The sequence below is a fragment of the Chlamydotis macqueenii genome, chromosome Z (genome assembly GCF_036417535.1).
Source record: "Chlamydotis macqueenii isolate bChlMac1 chromosome Z, bChlMac1.mat, whole genome shotgun sequence".
Taxonomy (NCBI): domain Eukaryota; kingdom Metazoa; phylum Chordata; class Aves; order Otidiformes; family Otididae; genus Chlamydotis; species Chlamydotis macqueenii.
In genome coordinates, this window is record NC_141593.1 from 28,284,458 (window position 1) to 28,305,169 (window position 20,712).

Below are 20,712 nucleotides of genomic sequence, written 5' to 3' on the forward strand. Positions count from 1 at the left end.
CTGCTCCTTAACACGTTGCACACGTTTGGAGGAGCGATCCCGCCGTGTGCCCGGCGCTGTAATAAAGAATATCTACTTAATAGTTACATGGACTATTAAGTTTATTTTATTTTAGCTTTTTGGGCTTCAATCTTCTTGAGGAAACTAAAAAAAAAAAAAAAAAAAATTCCCCTGCAAATAACTTCAAATAACATAAAAAAATGTAACTCTCCAACACTTTCTTTGAAAGCCAAGCTTGTTAGGATTTTTATTTATTTCTCATCTCTCTCCTTTTTTTTTGCCCCAATTAAAATTTGAAAACATAAATTAATTTGAAAACTTTTACCTTGACAGAAAGCTGTACCTTGCTGAAAAACTGAGGTGTTTGGCTGTAAAGTTTTGACTAGCTACGCACCTCAGCTAACATTTCCTGTTGGACACTAAGCCCATGCTAATAAATTATATCATTTGGTAACTTGTCAGAGATATTCTGCAGATACTACAGCACTAATAGCCTAAAAACTGAACTGCGTGGAAACTGAATAAAGGCCAGCCAAAACTGACTCCTGTGACTAAAGGCAACAGGAATGTCCCTCCAAAGAGCTCTGCTTCTGGTGTCTCTTTCACACTACTCCCCTCCCAAAAAGGAGAGCAGAAGTCCCAGGCCCCTGTAGCACTTCCCACAGGCACATTCATGCTCCATTCCCCGTAAATTGTCACTCAAATGGTTGTACTCGGCATAAGCAGAACTCCTTTAACTGATTCCTCTTCACAAAACGCTTATCCTCACAGCAGAAGACACAGACACACAAACACAAGCTATTAACATAGCGCACTTCGCCCATCTGCTCAGAACAGATGGAGTCTCTCACTACTCCAAAGGGGGAGAGGGTGGAGAAGAAACAAACAAAAAAAAATAGGTTCCAGTAATAAAACTGGATGGTTGTTAGGGGAGAAAGGGGAAAAAAAAACCAACAAACTATCATACACAGAATAAGAGAAAGAAAACTCAATGGGGAATAAAAACCCACAAACTCCACAGAGCAGCAATCCAAAATAATGCTAGTTCCAATAAATTGTTAAATAAATATATTTTACCAACAGCTGTTAGATTTTCTGATCTAAGGAGATGAGCATAACAGATATGGATAACTTCCACATTATTTTGCATTATTTGCTGCAGGCTACTATTAAAACTCAGCATCTACATTAAGCAGTAAATTTGGCCTGCACATAATGAAAGGTGTACAGTCATAAATTGGAACACGTTTGAAAAAATGAATGGAAGTAAGTTCATAACTGATCAGAAGACTCTATCAAATGATCAGACAGGTCAGGCTGTCTCCTGTTAATAAGTGGTACACAGTCCTCCATTTCGAACTGCAGAATTGAGACATACCCAAATAATACAATGCTTGCTTTGCAAAAATAGTGAAACATGCAATAAGAATACAGTAAGTTTATCAAGGCCAAATTACTACCCAAGATGTCTGAGGTTGGAGTATTATTTCCAAATGAGGAAGAAAATCTTTTTGCTTCAATTAATTTGTAAGTATTAGACTTCAGAAATTCACAGTGACACTTATTACAAGTATCCTAGTAAACTTCCAGCAGCATTCACCATACAGACTCAAAAGAAAAAGTTCACAGAAATCCTTGGGTTTACATCAGTTTGAAAATATTTCTCCAAAGTATTGTTCTCTTTATGTTGTACCTTTCAAGCAATTATATAGCTTCTCATTGCCAGAAACACAGCAGATTAAAGGGATTCTGTTCATTTTAAGAACTCATTTACTAGTATTTCTATCACCACTAGATGATTTTGTTGTGAACACTACTGAATACTAAATCACAATTTGCAAGCTACATCACTTACCACAATGCTACTTTGTAAGTGAATTTCTGCAGCCTTCTTTCAAACTTTTTTCTGAGGCTAGATTTCTGCAATGGGATTGATTTTGTCCCAAACACACTAGCGGGTGAATCATTTCAAGCGTCAGCAGAGAAGAACCAGATGCTTAAAAATTCAGTCAGTAAGCACTTCATCAGCACACAGTGGACTGAATCAGTTGTGTGTTTCTACAGAAACATGACTGATGGCCTTGTGTCATTCCACATCAGGAACTGGATGCCACATGTCAAATCTCATCATTAAGTTTCCCAAGTCATACTTTTCCAAAAGCAAAAACCTTTTCTATTTTTAGCACCAGTAACATATGCTTTTTTTTTTGGTGAGCAGAAAGAAAGAAACTGTATCACTTCCAAGCTAAACATCCTAACTAAGACAGATTTTCTTCTAATACAACATTTCACCCATTAGTAAGTGATTCACATTGATATAAAGCAAAAATGAAGCCAAATTGATAAAACAGTTGGTTATCATCAAGAAGAATATTAAAGGAGTACCTTTAATTTCAAGCTGCAACCACACTCCAAAGCAATGTGAACTAGCAGATGCGAAAGCTTCCCTCACTGTGCCAATCTCACACTAAAAACGTTACCAAAAGAATAGTCATGATTTGTAAAGTGGCATTATAAAGTATCTAAATACAAATGTTTCACTTTCTTTAGAACAGCCATTAGAATTGTATTACACAACACAGAGAGAAATGAAGTTGTAGTCAAATTTACATAAAGGTTGGACAAATTATTTTGATATTGCAAATCTTTTTAAGTGAAACTATACTTTGGGAACTATTAAACTAAGAAGCATTAGATCTTTTCTATTATTCTTCCTCAAAAGAATAGATTATTTTTATGTAAAAAAGCTTTGTCAGAACACAAATTTCACATGAATGAAGGAAGATTATGTGGCTCAGTACAATATAATTAGATAAAATGGAAATATTGAGACAGATATGGTTGCTACAGGTGGCTCACTTGCATCTTCAAGTTTTAAATAGCCAGTATGCTGAAAGTCTTGGTATATAAAAAGTCTATAGTAGCAAGAGCCTCTTCTGAACTGATGGCCACAGATGTGCCTCACATGAAAGCACTCTCCGGTAGCACTGAATTAATCTTCAAAATACTGCCAACATTTTCTAAGACATACCTTGCCTCACTGGAATGAAGTACTGTCTGTTTTAAACAATTATCCACCCACCCACCCCGAACCAAAACACAAAACATTAGAACTAAATGGATTTTTAAACACTCTGAATGATTACACAAATTCCCAATAGAAGCATGTTGCCACCTTCAACACAGAATTCACTCTGTAATATTGTAAATTACAAGTAGGCAGATCTAGCAGTATACAGATCTAGCAGTATGCAGATCTAGCAGATAGGAGTAAAAAGTCCAGAAATTTTAAATCCTTCACATAGCATTTTTTTTTCTAAAACTGTCTGAAAATTATGCTAAATTACTTGCAAGAAGAAAAGAAAAAAATATCAGATCATATCTGGAAAGCCAAATGCTAATATTAACTACCAAGAAAACAGCCCAGAATAATTCCAATGAAAATAACAAAACATTATGAGTTACTAAAAAACCTGGAAGAAGTAATTGAACTTTTTCCAATCCCCTTTATTTTGTCCTCCCAGGCATCAGAATCAATCAATACTTAAAAATGCTAATACTAAAACTATTCCCACAGAAATGTTCAAGGATAGCATGGAACACAAAACATACTGAAAACAGTGCTAGAAGTTACAAGCTCTTGAGCTTTGTTTTAGATCCTACCACCGTGAACACAGTGAGGCAGCTCAAAACACCACAAAACTTGTGAATGGCTGCCTCTAGCTGGCTCAAGAAAAGCAGTGGCATAGAAAACCACAGAGTGAGACAATGGCAGAGGTCTGAACAGTAAGACTAATGGATAACGACACAGTAGAAGGCACAGTCGGTGGCAAAGTCTCTGTTAAGATTTGCAAACAGACCAGCAGTCTCCAAAACCACATCATGGGTATTTGTTCTTGCACGTCACAGTCCCCAGCTTCAACTATAACCTGGAAAATTGTTATCAGACACTATATTCTGTTGAAGATGAACAGTTCAAACTGATTGCCGCATACTGCCAAAGCCCACGCAGTGTTTGGGATAGCCACACGAATTAACTCAGGGAAAGCACCTATAAAGCTTAGCGCTACTTTGTGACAGTGGAGTAATTAAGAAACTGGAGTATGACAAAGAACCAAAGTTTCTGCCCCAGAAGTGTGAAATTAGGGATTACAATTTTGCGTGTAGTATGGCTTAAAAGTGAAAACTTTCCTGTTTTTTAAAGTTACTCCAGTAGTAGAACCTCCTACAGCTCTTTCGAGACTAGCAAATGCAGCGCCTCATGATCATTGTGAATTGCAGACGTACAATTACAGTCAATACATTGAACAAGTTCTCCTCTCAACATGTTGCACCTCATTGCTTACACAATAAAACTGCAAGAGTTTCAAGATGCAAGATTACAGACATTTGTGAATTTAACTACTTCTAAATTAACTCAAATAAAAAAGATTCAGGTAAATTAACTCTTCTCTTTTTTTTTTTTTGCTTTTCTGGAAAACACAATCACTACTTTAAAGAGAAGCTAGCAAGCAACCAGAGAGTCATTTGGTCCTTTACTTCACAGAATTTATTATTTGACACAAATTCTTAGATTTAACCTGATGAATAGCTTCTCGCAACCTGGGAGTTTTAATGTGTATCAATTAGTTGTCCTCGCTTACAGTGCTTTGGTTTGCATGACTGAGTGGTCTCAGTATACGCTAGCTGGAATCCATCTGGATGAAATTAAACCAAAATATGCACTCCAGGAATAAACTTCAACCGTAAATGGTCATTTAGTCTACCTGACCAGACTAGATCTAGCTCAAAGTAAACACATCCTCCATTCTTGCCTTGTTCCTAAATGAGTACAGTTTGCACGCCAGGGCCCAGCACCAATTGTTCTGTTCTACAAACTCGTTCCTTCTGGACTGTGTGACTTGCTAATGGAAACCATCATTAGATCCATATGCCACTAAGTGAAACACTAATCTAGGGGGAAAAAAAATCACCATAAGACATATGATGTTCCTTTGCTTGAATTATACTGCAGTAACAGCATGTACATTTACACATATAAAATTCGACGTATGCCTTTAATATATTTTACATATGTGTCTCTCTCTTTACAGACACACACACTCAAATGTTTCTAGCTCAGTTCTGTATGTGGAGGTCCACAAGTACTATACGCTATAAATAACTGAAAACTGTAAATAACAGGTTTTTCCCACCTGTACTGTGCTTCTGTGTAAGTGCCACAGCTATTACAGCTGGCTAACAACTTTCAAGGTGAGTTGTGCTAGTAAAACAACATTTACAGTCACCAAGCATTGGCATGTCCAATGTCTGGATGCACTGTGAAAGTGCCTGGAGACCAGGTTCGAAAGTGAAGAAAAGAACCAGCATTTTAACACAAGCTTGAAAGAACAATTCATCCTATGCTCATGAACTAATTCCGTGCTAAATTAAACAGGCCATTTCCACCAAGGAGTAGAGAGCTACATACCAAGTCCTACACAGATGAGTTACAGACTAGTTGGTTGGTCTGTTACAGATAAATGATATTTGTTTTTGAAAGAAAAGCCTGTAGGCTACTAACTTTCATTTTTATTGCCTACTCAGGTGTTTAACATATGTTCAGCAGGAAATGAAAGATATAGTCTATGATTTATGACTGTCTAAATGCTGGAACCAGAACAGCAATTCTCTGTGTGGACACAAGCAGGGCATGAATTTCTCTCTCCCTCCATTCCTCACTCCTCATCTTCCTCTACCTTCCTAAAAGGAAGAGGACTTAAAAACCTAAGTATTTTACAGTCCATTTTCATAACTAACATTCTAACATATTAAAAAAAATAGTTTTCAGTTAATTTTTTAATAATATCATTATTTTTATTTATTATACACACATACACATTTGCAAATACATAAAACTGGGACTATCACCTATACCTGTACACAGCAAACAACAAAAGGTTAGTATCTTCACCACGAAGAAGAAGATACCAGCAAGCTATTCCTGTGGCACGGGTAAAGAGAATCATATCATAGAATCATAGAATGGTTTGGGTTGGAAGGGAGACTAAAGATCTTCTAGTTCCAATCCCCCTGCCATAGACAGGGACACTTTCCACTAGATAAGGTCACTCAAAGCCCCATTCAGCCTGGCCTTGAACACAGGGCATCCACAACTTCTCTGGTCAACCTGTTCCTGTGCCTCACCAACCTCACAGTAAAGAATTTCTTCCTTATATCTGATCTAAATCTACCCTCTTTCAGTTTAAAACCATTATCCCTTGTCCTATCTACTTCACGCCCTTGTCAAAATTCCCTCTACAGCTTTCTTGTAGGCACCCTTTAGGTACTGGAAGGCTGCTATATATAAGGTACAAGTAACTTTCAGCTTAACGCAGCACCTAACACATTCCATTTGATAGCAACAGGTTTGTTATTTAATCTGAAGAGAGTTTACATTGACCAATCCATTACATTCCTGTAATTTTATCAGTGAGTTGTTGCATGGACTAACAGGCCATTTCAATTTATTTTCCTCTGAGTTTTAAAGGTGGAAAAAATATAGAAAACATATTTTGTCATGTTAACAAGCAATAAATTAAGAGACTTATCTATACTGTTCTTATCTACTTCATGATATGTAGCTATATAAATAAACTAAACACAGATCACCACGGAATATAGCTTTAGTGAGGACTGAATTTACCACTTAGTCTTCAAGGCACTCCTCTCAGGAAAAATATCAAACTGTACAGAAATTAGCTGGATTTTTTTCAAATACTTGTTTGTAAAGGTGGGTAAGAACACTAAGAGAAACTTCTTTTGCCTTGGGATCCCAAACTATTAGTGTCTTTTGGAATCAGAACTTCCCTAGGTGTTCAAGACATGATAGAGATTGCAGACCAGAGAGTATTGAAAAACTTGCTTGACTCATTAAATATTAGTTATTAATTATGCAGCAGTGAACTAATAAATTACTAAACAACCTATTTTCAATTATCACTTCAGTTATGATGTCTCTGTAAGAGACAATATTGCACTGCAGTCTTAAGAGAAATAGGTTAATGGTAGCACAACACTGAATTCTAACACTCAGATATATAGATTAAAAAAAAAAATCAGACACAGCCATTCTTATCTTCATATTGTTTTAGTAAGGTAAGAGTTTGAAAATGTGAATAGTTATTCTTGATAGATACAGATGAAATGCTGTAACCACATATGACTTCAAAGGCCACCAAGATTTGGCACCCAGCTGAAAAAATCAGGTTAATCTAAAAACTCTATTTTCTAGTAGAGTGCGACTCAAGAGTTCATGTATTGTGTCTACATGACAGAGGACTAGAAACTCATTGCACAAACCCATCTGGATCCAAATTCTCAGCCCTTGATGCTTTGAAACATATATGTCTTTAAATAAGCTGCCAAAAATAAAATCTAATTGCTCCATGCCTCAGTTTCCAGACAATATAAAATGGTAATAACTGTAACGGCCTCCTGGAAATCAGTAAGCCTCCTTGTGGGCGGCTATATAAGAACTCGTGGCTATTGCTAAAGAGGAAGCTCTATGTTACCTACAGCTACACAATTTCAAAATGAGTTGTAGCCATGCTGCACACTACTCAGAATAAACAGGAAGCCTCCTGAATTTCCTTGTATAAAACCTAAGAATGCTTTTCCAACAGAGAATATGAGGACATGAGGAGAGCACATATTAAAAAGCCTCAGCTGTTGAACTTAGAAAAACATAAGCCAGACGGAACTATGAAAATACAGATCTCAACAATCTACTAAAATCACGTTTCTACAACAGAGGGAGTTTCTTTCTCAGCGTCACTACACACAAAACATCAATCCTAAGAACTGCAGACGTATGTTAAACTACCTCAATTAACTACACAGATAAACAGATCTGCAAGTCAATTTCTGAATGGGGAGCAACAAGTGGCAGATTGCCCACGCAAAGTGTTACATATTAGAGTTTATGAAGTTAAGTCATATAGATGTGTTATCTGCATTTGCTTTCTTCAGAAGATTAATCTACAGTTGTTATGCAAAAATGTTATGTCCACTATATGAATGGTCCATACTCCACAAAAGGCAGACGGAGGGGGCTAGAGGCAAACGAAGTTGCACAGACATCATAACAAAATGTAATATTTAAATAGCCAACAGGAAACAGGGGTAGAAGACAACATATTTTAAAGTGAACTTTGCCAATACAGTAACATGGTAGGAAGGAGAAGATACTCACAAATGTGAGATGTACTTACCAGCTTCTGACTTGAACTGGAGCAAGGCACTGTTGTATCCCAGCGTAATTAACACAGACTGTTTTCCCACACGACAGTATTCAGTGTCTCTGTTAACCAAGCATTTAAACACACAGACTCCATCAGCTGAAGGGAAAAAAATACTTTAGAAAAGTTTTAGCAGTTAAAATCAAAACCACATAAAGTAGTAGATGTCTCTTTTGATTAACAATGTACATAAGCATGTATCTGAAGTACACAACTTGGTGAAAATACATTTTCTCTAACATTCTAGGTTGTTTCTTAAGCCGATTTTCCAGTGACCTACAGTTTCCATCCCACCTACAATCCATAGTTTCTTGAATTTTCCCTGTTCTCAGAAGAAAAAGAGGACTGACTAAACTAATTTTTACCTGGATCTTAACGAGATCTTAATTTTTTTTTTTTAACTGTTTCTGTAATCCTATGTGCCAATGTCCTGAGAACCTCTGGAGATGCTGCTCCAGCAAATGAAATGGCAGGGTAAAGAGTGAGGGATCAATTACACTGACTAAATGATGAGAAGTAAACTAGCTTTTTTCCCAGTAAACATACCCTATGTACCACACCACGTATGACAACTGTCAATAAACCTACTATGTGAGGAAAAATAATGCAATTTTTCAGACAATGAAGAACATATAAGTACTTCAGAGCTAGGAACAGGAGCAGCAGAGGGCAAGCTTGTGTACTGTCGTCCTTGAGGAGGGGGATCCAGTATGAGAGGCTGAAGTGGTGCAGTACATCAGTACACACTGTCTTATTATCAGACTTGCAGCTGTCAGGGGGCAACTGTGTGAGCACATCAAGCAAGATGCACATTATCACGTTCAGAAACCTGAAAGAGGTCTGAAAGGGAACTTCACATAAATGGCAGCTGTGGACATGGGCTACAATAGGTAAAGCTTTTAAATTACAGGGGTTTTCTGTTATATATATATATTCATCACTCAAGCAGCAAAGCTCAAGGACTTAATAGCCCTGGACCATTCTTTCTTGCATTTTAGTTCACCTTGCTGAAAACAAGCGTTTATTACGCTTCTCCCATGCAGATTTATTCTGCTGGAGATAAATGATAAAACAAAACAAAAGAACCACCAGAACTAGAAAAAGTAAAAACGTTTAAGGCAAAACAGAAACAAAAAAAGAACTAAAAGCAGAAGTTCATAAACTGGCAGTAACACAGAAAAGTGATACACGACAATATACTTAAAAGTGTCCAAGAGAAAAAACTGAAGGAAAGCCAGAATGAAGGGGAATACACACCTTGAAAAGCAAGAGACATAATAAATTATTAAAAGCTCAGTAGAAAGCTAATTTCACACTGCTGAGCTATGTTATTCGGCTAGCAACATTTGAAGGACCAGAGTGAGAAGGAATACGTAGACACAGACCACACAGGCAACCAGAGCATTTTTTTAAACCTTTCACTTAACAGCATGTGCTGCAACGAGAAGTTGAAGAGAAGAGAGGGAAAGACCACTCTATGATGTTCCACACGTCAAGCAAAGCAAAGTTTAATCAGGCAAAAAACATCATCAGGAAAGGGGATATGTCCTACCTGGGCTGGCACACTTCTACATCTGCACACTCATTCATATTTGTAGCCTCTTCCATAATTTAGGCTTGTGAACAAACTGGAGGCAGACAACTGGGCTCGCTGCAATCTGTCACCATTGTCTCTTTAAGGGAAGGCACACTCAGCCTTCTGTTCCGCAGGCTGAACAGAGCCAGCTCCTCCGTTGGACTCTTTGTATACCAGGTGCTGCAGTTCCCTAGCTATCTGGGCTTACTACAGTTTGCCAAAGCATTTCAGGGATTTGCAAAGTGGTTGGCACAGGGACTTCTAAAGTCTGAACCAAAGCACGTGTCTTTTTAAATTTCCCAAATTAAAGCTTTTCATCCACATGAACTTTTAAAAACATATATACTGCATCGGCTATTTAGAATAATCAGTGCTAAGAAAACATTTAAGCTAGCTGTAAAAGCAAAATACTCTGAATGTACGATGATACAGGGGTGAATGAATTCATTTCTAGCTCACACTCTCTCAGCACACACATGAAATTGTCTTTTCACCTGTGTCTCAGTTCATTCATGATGATCTGCACTCTATCTGACAGATACTCACAGAAAAGATAAAATCTGTAGGAAGTTTTTTGTCTAAGCAAAACAGACTTAGTGGACGTAGCCTGAAGTGACTGCATCAAAATTTAAAAACAACTAACCTAAATGACTGAAGTTTGCAAGAAATCCATTCACAAGCAACAATACAACAGGATGAAAAGGTCAGTCCCAAAGAGCAGGAGTGAAAGGATAGAAATTGTCTGCTTTCACTTAAATTTACTGACCAATGGATACTCTGTTTAACTAATAATCAAGGAAAAGGTTTTTAAAAGTATGTCGTAGTTAAGCCCCAGTGGGAACCAGACTACGCAGTCTCTCTCTCACTCCCCCCACGCTCTGAGAGAATAGGGAGAGATAATATGAGAAAAAAGGCTCAAGGCTTGAGATAAGGACAGGGAGAAAAACCTTAAAGTTACCGTTACGGGTAAAACAGATGACTTGGGGAAAACTATTCATTTATTACTAAAAACAAAGCAGGATAATAAGACAGAGAACTAAATAACCTCCCCCTGCCCCACCCCCTTCCCGGGCTTAACATTGTCTCTACTACCTTCACCCCCCTGCCCCGAGCAGTACAGGGGGGAAGAGGGAATGGGGGTTATGGTCAGTTCATCACGCGTTGCTTCACACCACTGCTTCCTCCTTGAGAAAGAACTCCTCACATTCCTCCCCTGCTCCAGCGTGGGGTCCCTCCCACGGGCTGCAGTCCTTCGTGAAACTGCTCCAGCGTGGGTCATTTTCCACAGGGTGCAGTCCCTCAGGAACAGCTGTCTCAGTGCAGGCCCTCCCCGGGCCACAGCCTCCTTCAGGCCCCCGCCTGCCCCGACGTTGGGTCCTCCCGGGCTGCAGGTGGATCTCTGCTCCGACGTGGGCCTCCATGGGCTGCAGGGGGACAACCTGCTCCACCATGCTCATCACCACGGGCTGCAGGAGAATCTCTGCTGGGAGCAGCATTACTTCTCCCCCTCCTTCTTCACTGGCCTTGGCATCTGCAGCCATTCCTCTCACAAGAAATTCTTCACAATCGGCTCAGGCAGACGCCTCTCAGGTTCTCTTCGCATCTCGTCTCCTTTCCACTTCTTGCAGCCGGGCTGGCCCAAGTCGGACTCAGTTGGCTACCCAGAGGGAGGCCAGAGGGTGAGGCCTGCAAGGCCCACAAGGCTCCTGCCTTCCGCTTTCTTGCCCTGCTCAGCTCCTTCACATCTTTTTTTTGTTGTTGTTTTTCCCCTTCTTAAATACATTATTGCAGAGGTGTTATCAGGGAACATTCTGCTACCAGCTGGCTCAGCCTTGGCAGCAGCAGGTCCGCCCTAGGCCGGCCGAGTCCACTGGACAACGGGGAGCAACTTCTAGCAGCTTCTTACAGAAGCTACCACTGTAGCCCCACTGACTAAATAAAAAATAGAAACTCAGATAATATGATGCGGCATTTCTCAAATAATACAGCAGCATTTACTTAAAAAGATTCACACCCAGCTTTCCTATTTCACTCTCATTTCTGGGGAAGCATGGTTTATGCAGCTGTGCTGATCGGCAATCCCATCACTCCTAATTTTTTAACTCTTCAACCAATTAAAATAAATTTGGCCCACATGCCATGCCAAAACCACAGTGTTCCTGCAAGTTGCATAAAAGGGAGGCTGAATAAACATGAGAGGCCCAGTGGGTCATTCTTGCTGAAGGAAATGATGTCACATGCTTAACAGATACATTTTCTTCTTGGCTCATGTATGAGTCACCTCCAGACTCCACTACCGTTGGTGGTACATGAACAGGTGATGGAGAATTCATAATCATACATAACAGTGGAGTAACTTCAAGCAATCACAGAAAGCATCTGGTCAGAGAGAAGGGGGAAGCTCTGAAGTGACAGTGGGAAAGGATGAGGAAGACACAGGATAGATGTGAACAAAGTAAATCAGTTGAAGGAAAACCAGGCTTCATTAGTTCTGCCATTTATGGAATAATTTATTTAGAGATGCTAGCCAAGACAGCCTCTGAACAGGCTTCATAATAACGTGTGAACTAAGTCTCACGGTGCTCCTCTACATTCACAGAGCCTGAAACCTTCCTGGCCCCCCACAGAAATTCTGCAACAGGAGAAAATATAGACCCAGTATCTGCTAATCCTGTACTTCAACCACAAGAAGATCTCTGAATCAAATCCAGCTTCAAATAACACCCAGCAAATCACAACTTCCTGGCAACAGAAAGGTATTTACACTATATCTACTTCAGTTTACTTCAAGCTCACTTGCTTTAGTGACTCTGAATCTGTATGTTTAGAACCCTAAACCTTCTCAAATAACAGCAAAAAAGTCTCTGCAGAAAGCCACGAAAGCCATTTGCCTGAAGTTATGCAGCATGAGTCCTGCACACAGTGAGAGCTCCTTTCTCACTCACAAAACACTTCTGGAAAACCAATGCACTTACTGTAAGTTGCTTAAAAATGTATGGCTAAAAATTAAACTTACTACCCTCTCAAAAGTGCTACATTCCCCAGAATCGAATATTGGAAACACATCAAATGCAGTGGCTGTCCATATTGCATAATCTATTAGGCATTAGGAAAACATATTTTGACTCATACAACCTACCCTCTTCTGGACAAAAATACTTGCCTCCAGAGCATCTCAGTACCACTACCAAAGCAGTCAATGATCACATTTAGCAGTTTGTTCACACAGAGGGTGATAATTATACAGTAATTACAGGGCACTCCTGCTAGAAATGTACACTGACAACAACTACCTTCCTGTAATCTGGTCTCTGTTTTACTTTCAGTGTAGACTGATGAATGTGACTAGGCTTGTACAGCCAGTACAATGGCTCAAACTCCACTGCCACGGGCAGGGATATTATTCCACTAGATCAGGTTGCTGAAAGCCTCATTCAACCCGTGACCTTGAATGTTTCCAGGGACAAGGCATGCACCAGCTCTGGGAGCAACCTGTGCCAGTGCCTCACCACCCTCACAGTAAACATTTTATTCTTTAGATGTAATCTACATCTACTATCTTTCAGTTTAAAACCATTATCCCTTGTCCTGTCACAAAAGGCCCTGGTAAAAAGTTTCTCCCCATCTTTCCTGTAGGCCCCCTTTAGGTGCTGGAAGACCACTATAAGGTCTCCCTGGAGCCTTCTCTTCTCCAGGCTGAACAGCCCCAACTCTCTCAGCCTGTCCTCATAGGAGAGGTGCTCCAGCCCTCTGATCATCTTTGTGGCTGTCCTCTGGGCTTGCTCTCCAATTGGTCCACATCCTTCTTATGCTGGGGGCTCCAGAGCTTGATGCAGTACTCCAGGCGGGGACTCACCAGAGCAGAGTAGAGGGGGAGAATCACCTCCCTTGACCTGCTGGCCACACTTCTTTTGATGCAGCCCAGGATGCGGTTGGCTTTATAGGCTGCAAGCGTGCGTTGTCATAGTTAAGCCCTAAGTATAGTGAAATCAATTGCCTGCCAACTTGGGATGTTCTGCATGTTTACTGGAGCTCCTGTGGATGTTCTCCATATATTTTCTGACCTGTAGGGAACAGAGGGCAAACACTCAGATGCTGGGATCTTTCCTCCTGCCAGCATCATTGAAAACATATTTGCCATGTACAACTCTGTATAGACATTTCTTCACCTTGAAGGACAGGCAGCATAATGCTGTGTTATTTCAAAACAACAAAAGACAGAAAAGCACCAGACTCTATTTTGGCATCAAGACTCAAAGCAATAAAGATGGCAGCCACTGCAGAAGTATTTGAAGGGCAAGGGAAATATTTTTTTTCCCCCCTCAGTTAAAATGGAAAAAGAAAATAACATATTTCAAATTCAGTACTCAGAATCAATAAAATTTCAATTTGTTGCTTTTGTATTGCACAGAGTATGACAGCTCACTTCAAGGCTGCAACACTCAACAAGTACAGAAGACCTGAATAGGACTAGTAGGTTGTTATTGCACTGAGGTGGACAAGGACAATGTCAATAGCACTGCTTTTCTACTCACAGATGCCTGAGATTCTCTGTGATAATCTCCATTTCATATCCATTTTGGCTGGAGCATGTCCTCAGGGTCTATGCATCACTGAAAAAATTAGGCCTGCTTCCCCCTATTTTCACTCTCTCATTAGGATACATTTCAGGACACTCTTAGGACACACTTCACTATGAAACAAAACAGTTTGTAAAAGGGTTTGTAATTTTATTGTAAACAGGAGAAACAAAACCATTTAAGAAAACGCCTCACTTCCCAGCTACTGGAACATCTACAGAATAGCACAGTAACTTTTATCTAAGCTTCAGAGGGAAATTCAGCATTTCAGAATAGCATGTCTTTCTCTTTTAAAGGACATTAAAAATTTACATGGTTTAAAGGGAACATAAACAGGACTCTCTCAAATCCTAAACAATGCTCCAAGGAACTAGAAGGAATACGCTGGAAAGAGCCCATTACTCCCACCGATACTTAAGAGAATTGACTTCTCTTTGCTTTTCCCTCTTACTTTATTCCTCTTACATACACAATCACTTTTAGTTTTTGTGCCTTTTTCATTTTAAGTCATTCCATGCCATCAAGCAGCACTGTGAGGTTTAGCACTAGGTGTGATGCTGCCCTCCACTTGGCCAGGTGCATCATGGACGCAGAGGGGAAGCCCCAGCAAGTCAGCTGTGTGAACACTGCCTTGGACATTGGCTAGCTGCAGGAGTGCATTCTGGCTGCTGCATGCCAGAACGACATGTTTTCACTCAGGCTCTTCCCACTTTGTTTACAGAAAGAGAAAACAGTCTAGCAGGGCAAAAGCTGCAAAAAATTTTTATTAGGTCAGATTTTGATTACAAGAGTTTTCTCCATTCCAGAGGCATCCTCTCCTTCCCAAGCATCTCTCTTATCAGCCTACACTTTACAGTGGAAAACAAATATGAGGCAACTAGATTTCCAAGCAAGCTCAACAGTGATATGGTAAATCAGATAGACAGCACTACTGTATTATCTTTTCTCACAAAACTGTGCAAAGCTCCTTCTCTCCCCCATCTAGAAGGAAACTCCTTTTCTATGTGATATTTATCGTATTTACTGTATAAGCTTTGAAATACTACTCTTCTGATTAAAAGCTTAAAAGTTTAAAACATTATTGGGTTCACATCAAGAAAAAAAATCCACACTATGGAATTTCTATTTCTTAGACTACTATTATTTCAGTGGTAAAAATCCTTCAAGACTCAGACATATGCTTGTTTAAACCAAATTACAACAGCTGAAAGCATCTTCCATAAAACTTACAAATAATTTCTAAAATTTATGAAACACAGTCAGTAAATGCAAAAAAGGCTCAGGAATAAGGGGACATTAAATCAGGAAGAAAGAGGAACAAAGATTCATATGATAATCCTACATACCCACTTGAAACTAATTATTCTCTCCACAGCTTTCCCTGATTTTGTTAGACGACTGTACTAAATGGTTGCAGAGCAGTAACACGGTAGGGTGACATGATGTGGCTAGTCAGCAGACAGTTTAAAATACAAGTATTGCATTATACCTGCTCTTCTAATGAAAGGAGAGAAAAAAAAGTATTCTACCTTTTTAACTATATCAAGAACAACCATGTACAAAATGTCTAAAAAAATTTTTCTTTCACATAAAGCAAGTAAGGAAAAAGAAAAAGGTCTTCTGAGATTTAAGCCTTGTAGTCTTCCCCAGTTAGCTGTTATATTATGTTAACACTTCATTTGTTCAGATCTTTAACACTACTATTACTGCAAACAAAATTCCTAAGCTACTGCCTGATGACAACAGCATAAAACTCTTACCAGTTTTATGCGTATGAACTGGCTGCAACCTCAATGAGGAGTACAAGCCTGAATGACAATTCTGTGTATTTTAAGCACAGCTGTGTTACTACAGGGAGGCCTAGATTCTTTCAGGTTCAGAATAAACAGCTGCCCTGTTAGGTAACAAATTATATCATTTTCTGGCAAAAGGAGAGAAAAACCCACAATCACAATCAATTTTAAATAAGGAATTAATAAATGAAAATGTCAAGAGGAACTACATATTTCATAGCATTAGCTCCTACCTACTTCACAAACAACAAACAAGCCAAATAATGAGTGTAGTAAGCTCATATGATTAAATATATTCCTCTAAAATCAATACTTACTAAATGATGTCTAGACAGAAAAATAATTGATCAATTTATTTAAAATCTTTCCTTTATTCAGCATGTTAGTAACAAAAAAAAAAAAAAAAAAAAGAGAAACAATCTTTTTAGAAGTACCAAAGTCTTCCTCCTCTGCTCCTCTTCAAAAGAGATCTTTGTAAGGTTTTCCTTGTCAGAAAAGCATGGGATTGAGAGTCTGAAAAGAAATATGACAAAGCCTGGAAATGGGGCAGAGGGGCTTGGATGAACCTAGATAAAAGAAAACAAAGGAACAAAGTCTGCAAAATTTTACTTTCACAGCTCAGTGCTCAATGGTAACTGAAATTAAAACCCCTTATCCTCTTATCCTTATGTCAGGATACAGTAGCTGTTTACTTGGAAAACAAATCTCTACCTACCCATAGATGTCTTCTACAGAATTAAACACTAAAGATTTACTTTTGTACTGCTCTTCTGCCAATTAAGATGTTAGGTGAAATATTGAGACCTATTTTAAAACCACTTTGATGGTTTTTAAATACTTCCCAGGTACACACATCTTGAAACTTAACTGTTATTTAACTAAAACATTTCACCACCAGCAAAGGCATTCGGCTCACAGAATGACTGTAAGAACATTCACCTCTGTAAGATCTAACAGCTACTGGTGATTCCCTGCCAATTCTCCTTGTCATGTTCCCCATGATAAAATATTTTTCCTTTACGATTTTCCTGGCCTTTTTGGCTAAGAGGAAGAAGATGCTTACATTAATTTAATAATCAGTGCTAATCAGTTTTAGAACAAAGATAACCTGACAGTTATCTAGTCCTGTATGCCTTTGTTTTTTTTTTTTTGTTCCCTACATCTGTACCCCATTTTGAAAACAGATCAGCACCTACTGCATGCAGAAGGCTAATGCCAAAAACAAATTTCCAAGGAATTCACGTTCTTCAACATAATCTTGTCTTTTGCCATTGATGCAAATACAAAATGAAAGAAAGACATTCCCACCAATAGTGGGCTTCATACATGCCTGCTTACCAATTACCTATATCATACCACCTGTTCCTTCGGCTGATTCATGCCACCATTTAAAACACCAAACACAAGAGAGAATGTTTACACCACACAACTAAGTGCAATGTAAACATCCCTCAGTAACAGTTAACTGAAGCTGGTACACTCACACAGCAAAAGGCATCTTCCAAAGACACTGACCCACGTCTGGAAGTTATCTACAGGCAAGACAGTCCTGAGTTAATATGTAACCTGACCTTGGTTACATATTGGTTCGTACTGTGCACCTGTCAGGGTGCTGGTCTGTCAGCCTCAAAACAGAGTTCTGCCTTTATCTGCAATCATACAGCTTCGCGAATAAAACATATAATCAGAAGCAAATCAAGAGTCACTGATTGCAAATGGCGTAAAAAGAATACTGTGGTACGGAACAATACATGCCAATTTTAAAAGGGCATTCCTATTTATTCCGTCAGCCTCAAGAAGATTAAGTGTCAACAACAACAACAACAGACTAGAACAAGTTACCTCTTCTAATAACTACTGTAACTGACACATTCAACTTTCAAAAGCAAAACTCAGTTTATAAAAAAAAACAAAACCAAACAAACTTGAGACAGGAGGACAAGTTGGTGTTTAGAATCACAGACTCTAATATTTTTCTGAATCGCAAGCCGCCCCATCCGAACACCCACCTCCGCCTGTGATCTCACTAGTGATACCTCATCTAAGTATTAACTGCACCATTTAAAGCCTCATACGTGACTGAAACTGGCACCCAGAAGGTGTAAAGAATCTCTGTGACATGGGTTCACAATGGTGACAATTTAGGACAACTGCCCTCTTGGAATCCTGACTGTCTTGAATACAGTCTGTAAGGCATTTAGAGCTCAAGCAAATATGCTGAAATAACCACCATGGGAGTACAATTCCAGGCACAGAATAGGAGATCTACTTTAATTGCACTACAGCAACCTTTAGAGAAATCATACTTCAAGAAACAAATCTTTATTTAGATAGATATTATACTAGAAGTGTTTTAAGTCCAATATATTTATTTTTCAGTTATACAGTAGTATCTCTAAAAGTATTAAAGAGTTTCTTTTCCACTATAAACAGGCACAGTTTCTTTAACTTCAGATCAGCAAGTATTAATCTTAGTCTACTGTGGTAAATCACTGCAGCTGAGACACTGCTGTAACAAAGCACTAGGCTTACAAGTAAGACAGGATACAAGGAATACAATGGCAGTGTATAAGCTACTTCCTTTTACTTTTAAAGGACTCATAGCATTTCATAATACTTCATACGACTAGTCGTAAATTTATTTCACACTGCTGGTGTCTACTCAGCTTGACATTTAATGAGTCAGTGCATCTCCTTCTTTATACAAAAACATCTTGGAGGGGAAGGGCCTCGTGTAAAGTTACCAGATTTGCAGAAAGAGAAGGCCACACTTGCTTTCTCACTTTGCAAATCCTTTTCTAATTACAAAATAAATTTACTTTTACCTTATTTTTGCTAATTTTATGTCCACACATTTCTGAGAGCATCATTACATTTCAACTATAGCTTTACCTAAATAAGGCTTTAAAAGAATAAGCTATCATAAAATTATCAAGGAAAAGTTGTGATGATATACAACTTTTGACCACTTACATTAAATTAAAACAAAAAAAAAAAGAGGATTGAAAAACACAATATCCTCTGCATTGAAAAGCCTAATATACTCAGAGCACTATTTTTTAAAGAATAAGTGGGTGCAGTACAGCAATAAATCCAAGCAGCAATCAGTCTGTATGACTCTGAGTTACAAGCTTCCTTCATTTTGCACCGAGGACTAAACTAAGATGTTAAATCTAATGTCTAAATATTTAGCAGCTAATGCAAAGCATCAACAAATGTAAATTTAAAAAATAAAGTTTGTTTCCTGAAAACTTAAATCTTTTAATAATGAGAAAGAAAAAAATATCAAATTAAGAGTTTCTTATCCATAGATATCTAAAGAAACTAGCCTTCCGTTTACAAGTGACAATTTGAAAATAGGGAAATTAAGAAATTGCAGTCATTGACCAATACATATATAAGATTTGTTACACTTTAATGAACAAGTCAGATGTATTTTATCTCTTTAAGCAGTGGTGAGAGGGAGCAGGGAAGAAAGAAACAAAAGATGCAGACAAATCTTAAAACATCACTAATCTTTACTGCCTTACCTCAGCACCCTATAATCAGCCACACAGCCCGTAATTTTCAGCCATCTCCTCCTGCTGCTTCCAAAGCAGCAGAAATATATTGTTTTACTACTTTATTGTATTTTAATTATATCTGTACATGTGAAATAGTTTTTCTACTTGAGGAACACTTTTTTTTTCTTGTTTCACAAATGTTTTTAACATATTATTTGCCAAATATTTAACGAGACAACAGTCTTACTTCCTTTCTACTCAGAAATGCACAGCTACTGTACACCGTAGAGTGCCAATGTATCAAAACCAGAACATACAACAATAAAGATTGAGGAATTCTATATTTGAATCAAAAAAAAAATTGGAACATCCCTCCATTAAATATTCCCTGCATATGTTTGAACCTATTATCACTCCGTCTGCACCAACACTGCCTCACACTTCTTTTATATTGTGCTACTTTGGAAATCAAATAAACAGACCTCCCTTTAGGAAAACTAAGTTCCTAATATAGCATTTCTGCTACAGTTTTGAAAGCCAGTGTAGGGTCCAGGGCATATCTGGAACATTCTGTACGTGTGACAGTGTGAAATGAATGGAAAGCCTCTCTCTAGTGTGCAGTCTTTAGCTGTCAGAAGAACCTGGCATGCAAGCAGCTGGCACTGAAATGATCAGGCCATCATGATCTCAGTGCAGATGGTTTGCTTTCCAGATGTCTATTACACTAAGCAGTTGCAGTTTGTTTTCTGGATAAAAAGAACCTGATCCCACAGACACATGCAGACATAATGCCACCCATGGTACTCCCAGGAAAACTGCCAACCGAAGTCAATGACAATAAATGACAGAGGCAAAATTACTAGTACACATTTTTACAGGGTAAGGATTCATATCTGACTCACTCAAAATTACATAGCTAAACACAGGTGGATGCAAGATTTTCAAGTTGTACTTTCAAATGCAGAGATCTTAATTAATTTC

At 38.5% G+C, this 20,712-nt stretch overlaps 1 protein-coding gene across 1 annotated transcript in view; it reads right to left on the reverse strand.

The window, feature by feature from the left end:
* The window catches only part of LOC104479762 (histone-arginine methyltransferase CARM1), a 74,705-nt gene that overhangs the window by 42,160 nt on the left and 11,833 nt on the right, over window positions 1-20,712 (reverse strand). The window contains exon 2 of the mRNA XM_086770717.1: window positions 8,253-8,378. Within this exon, the coding sequence (XP_086626843.1) occupies window positions 8,253-8,378 (126 nt within the window). The remainder of the gene's footprint in view (window positions 1-8,252; window positions 8,379-20,712) is intronic.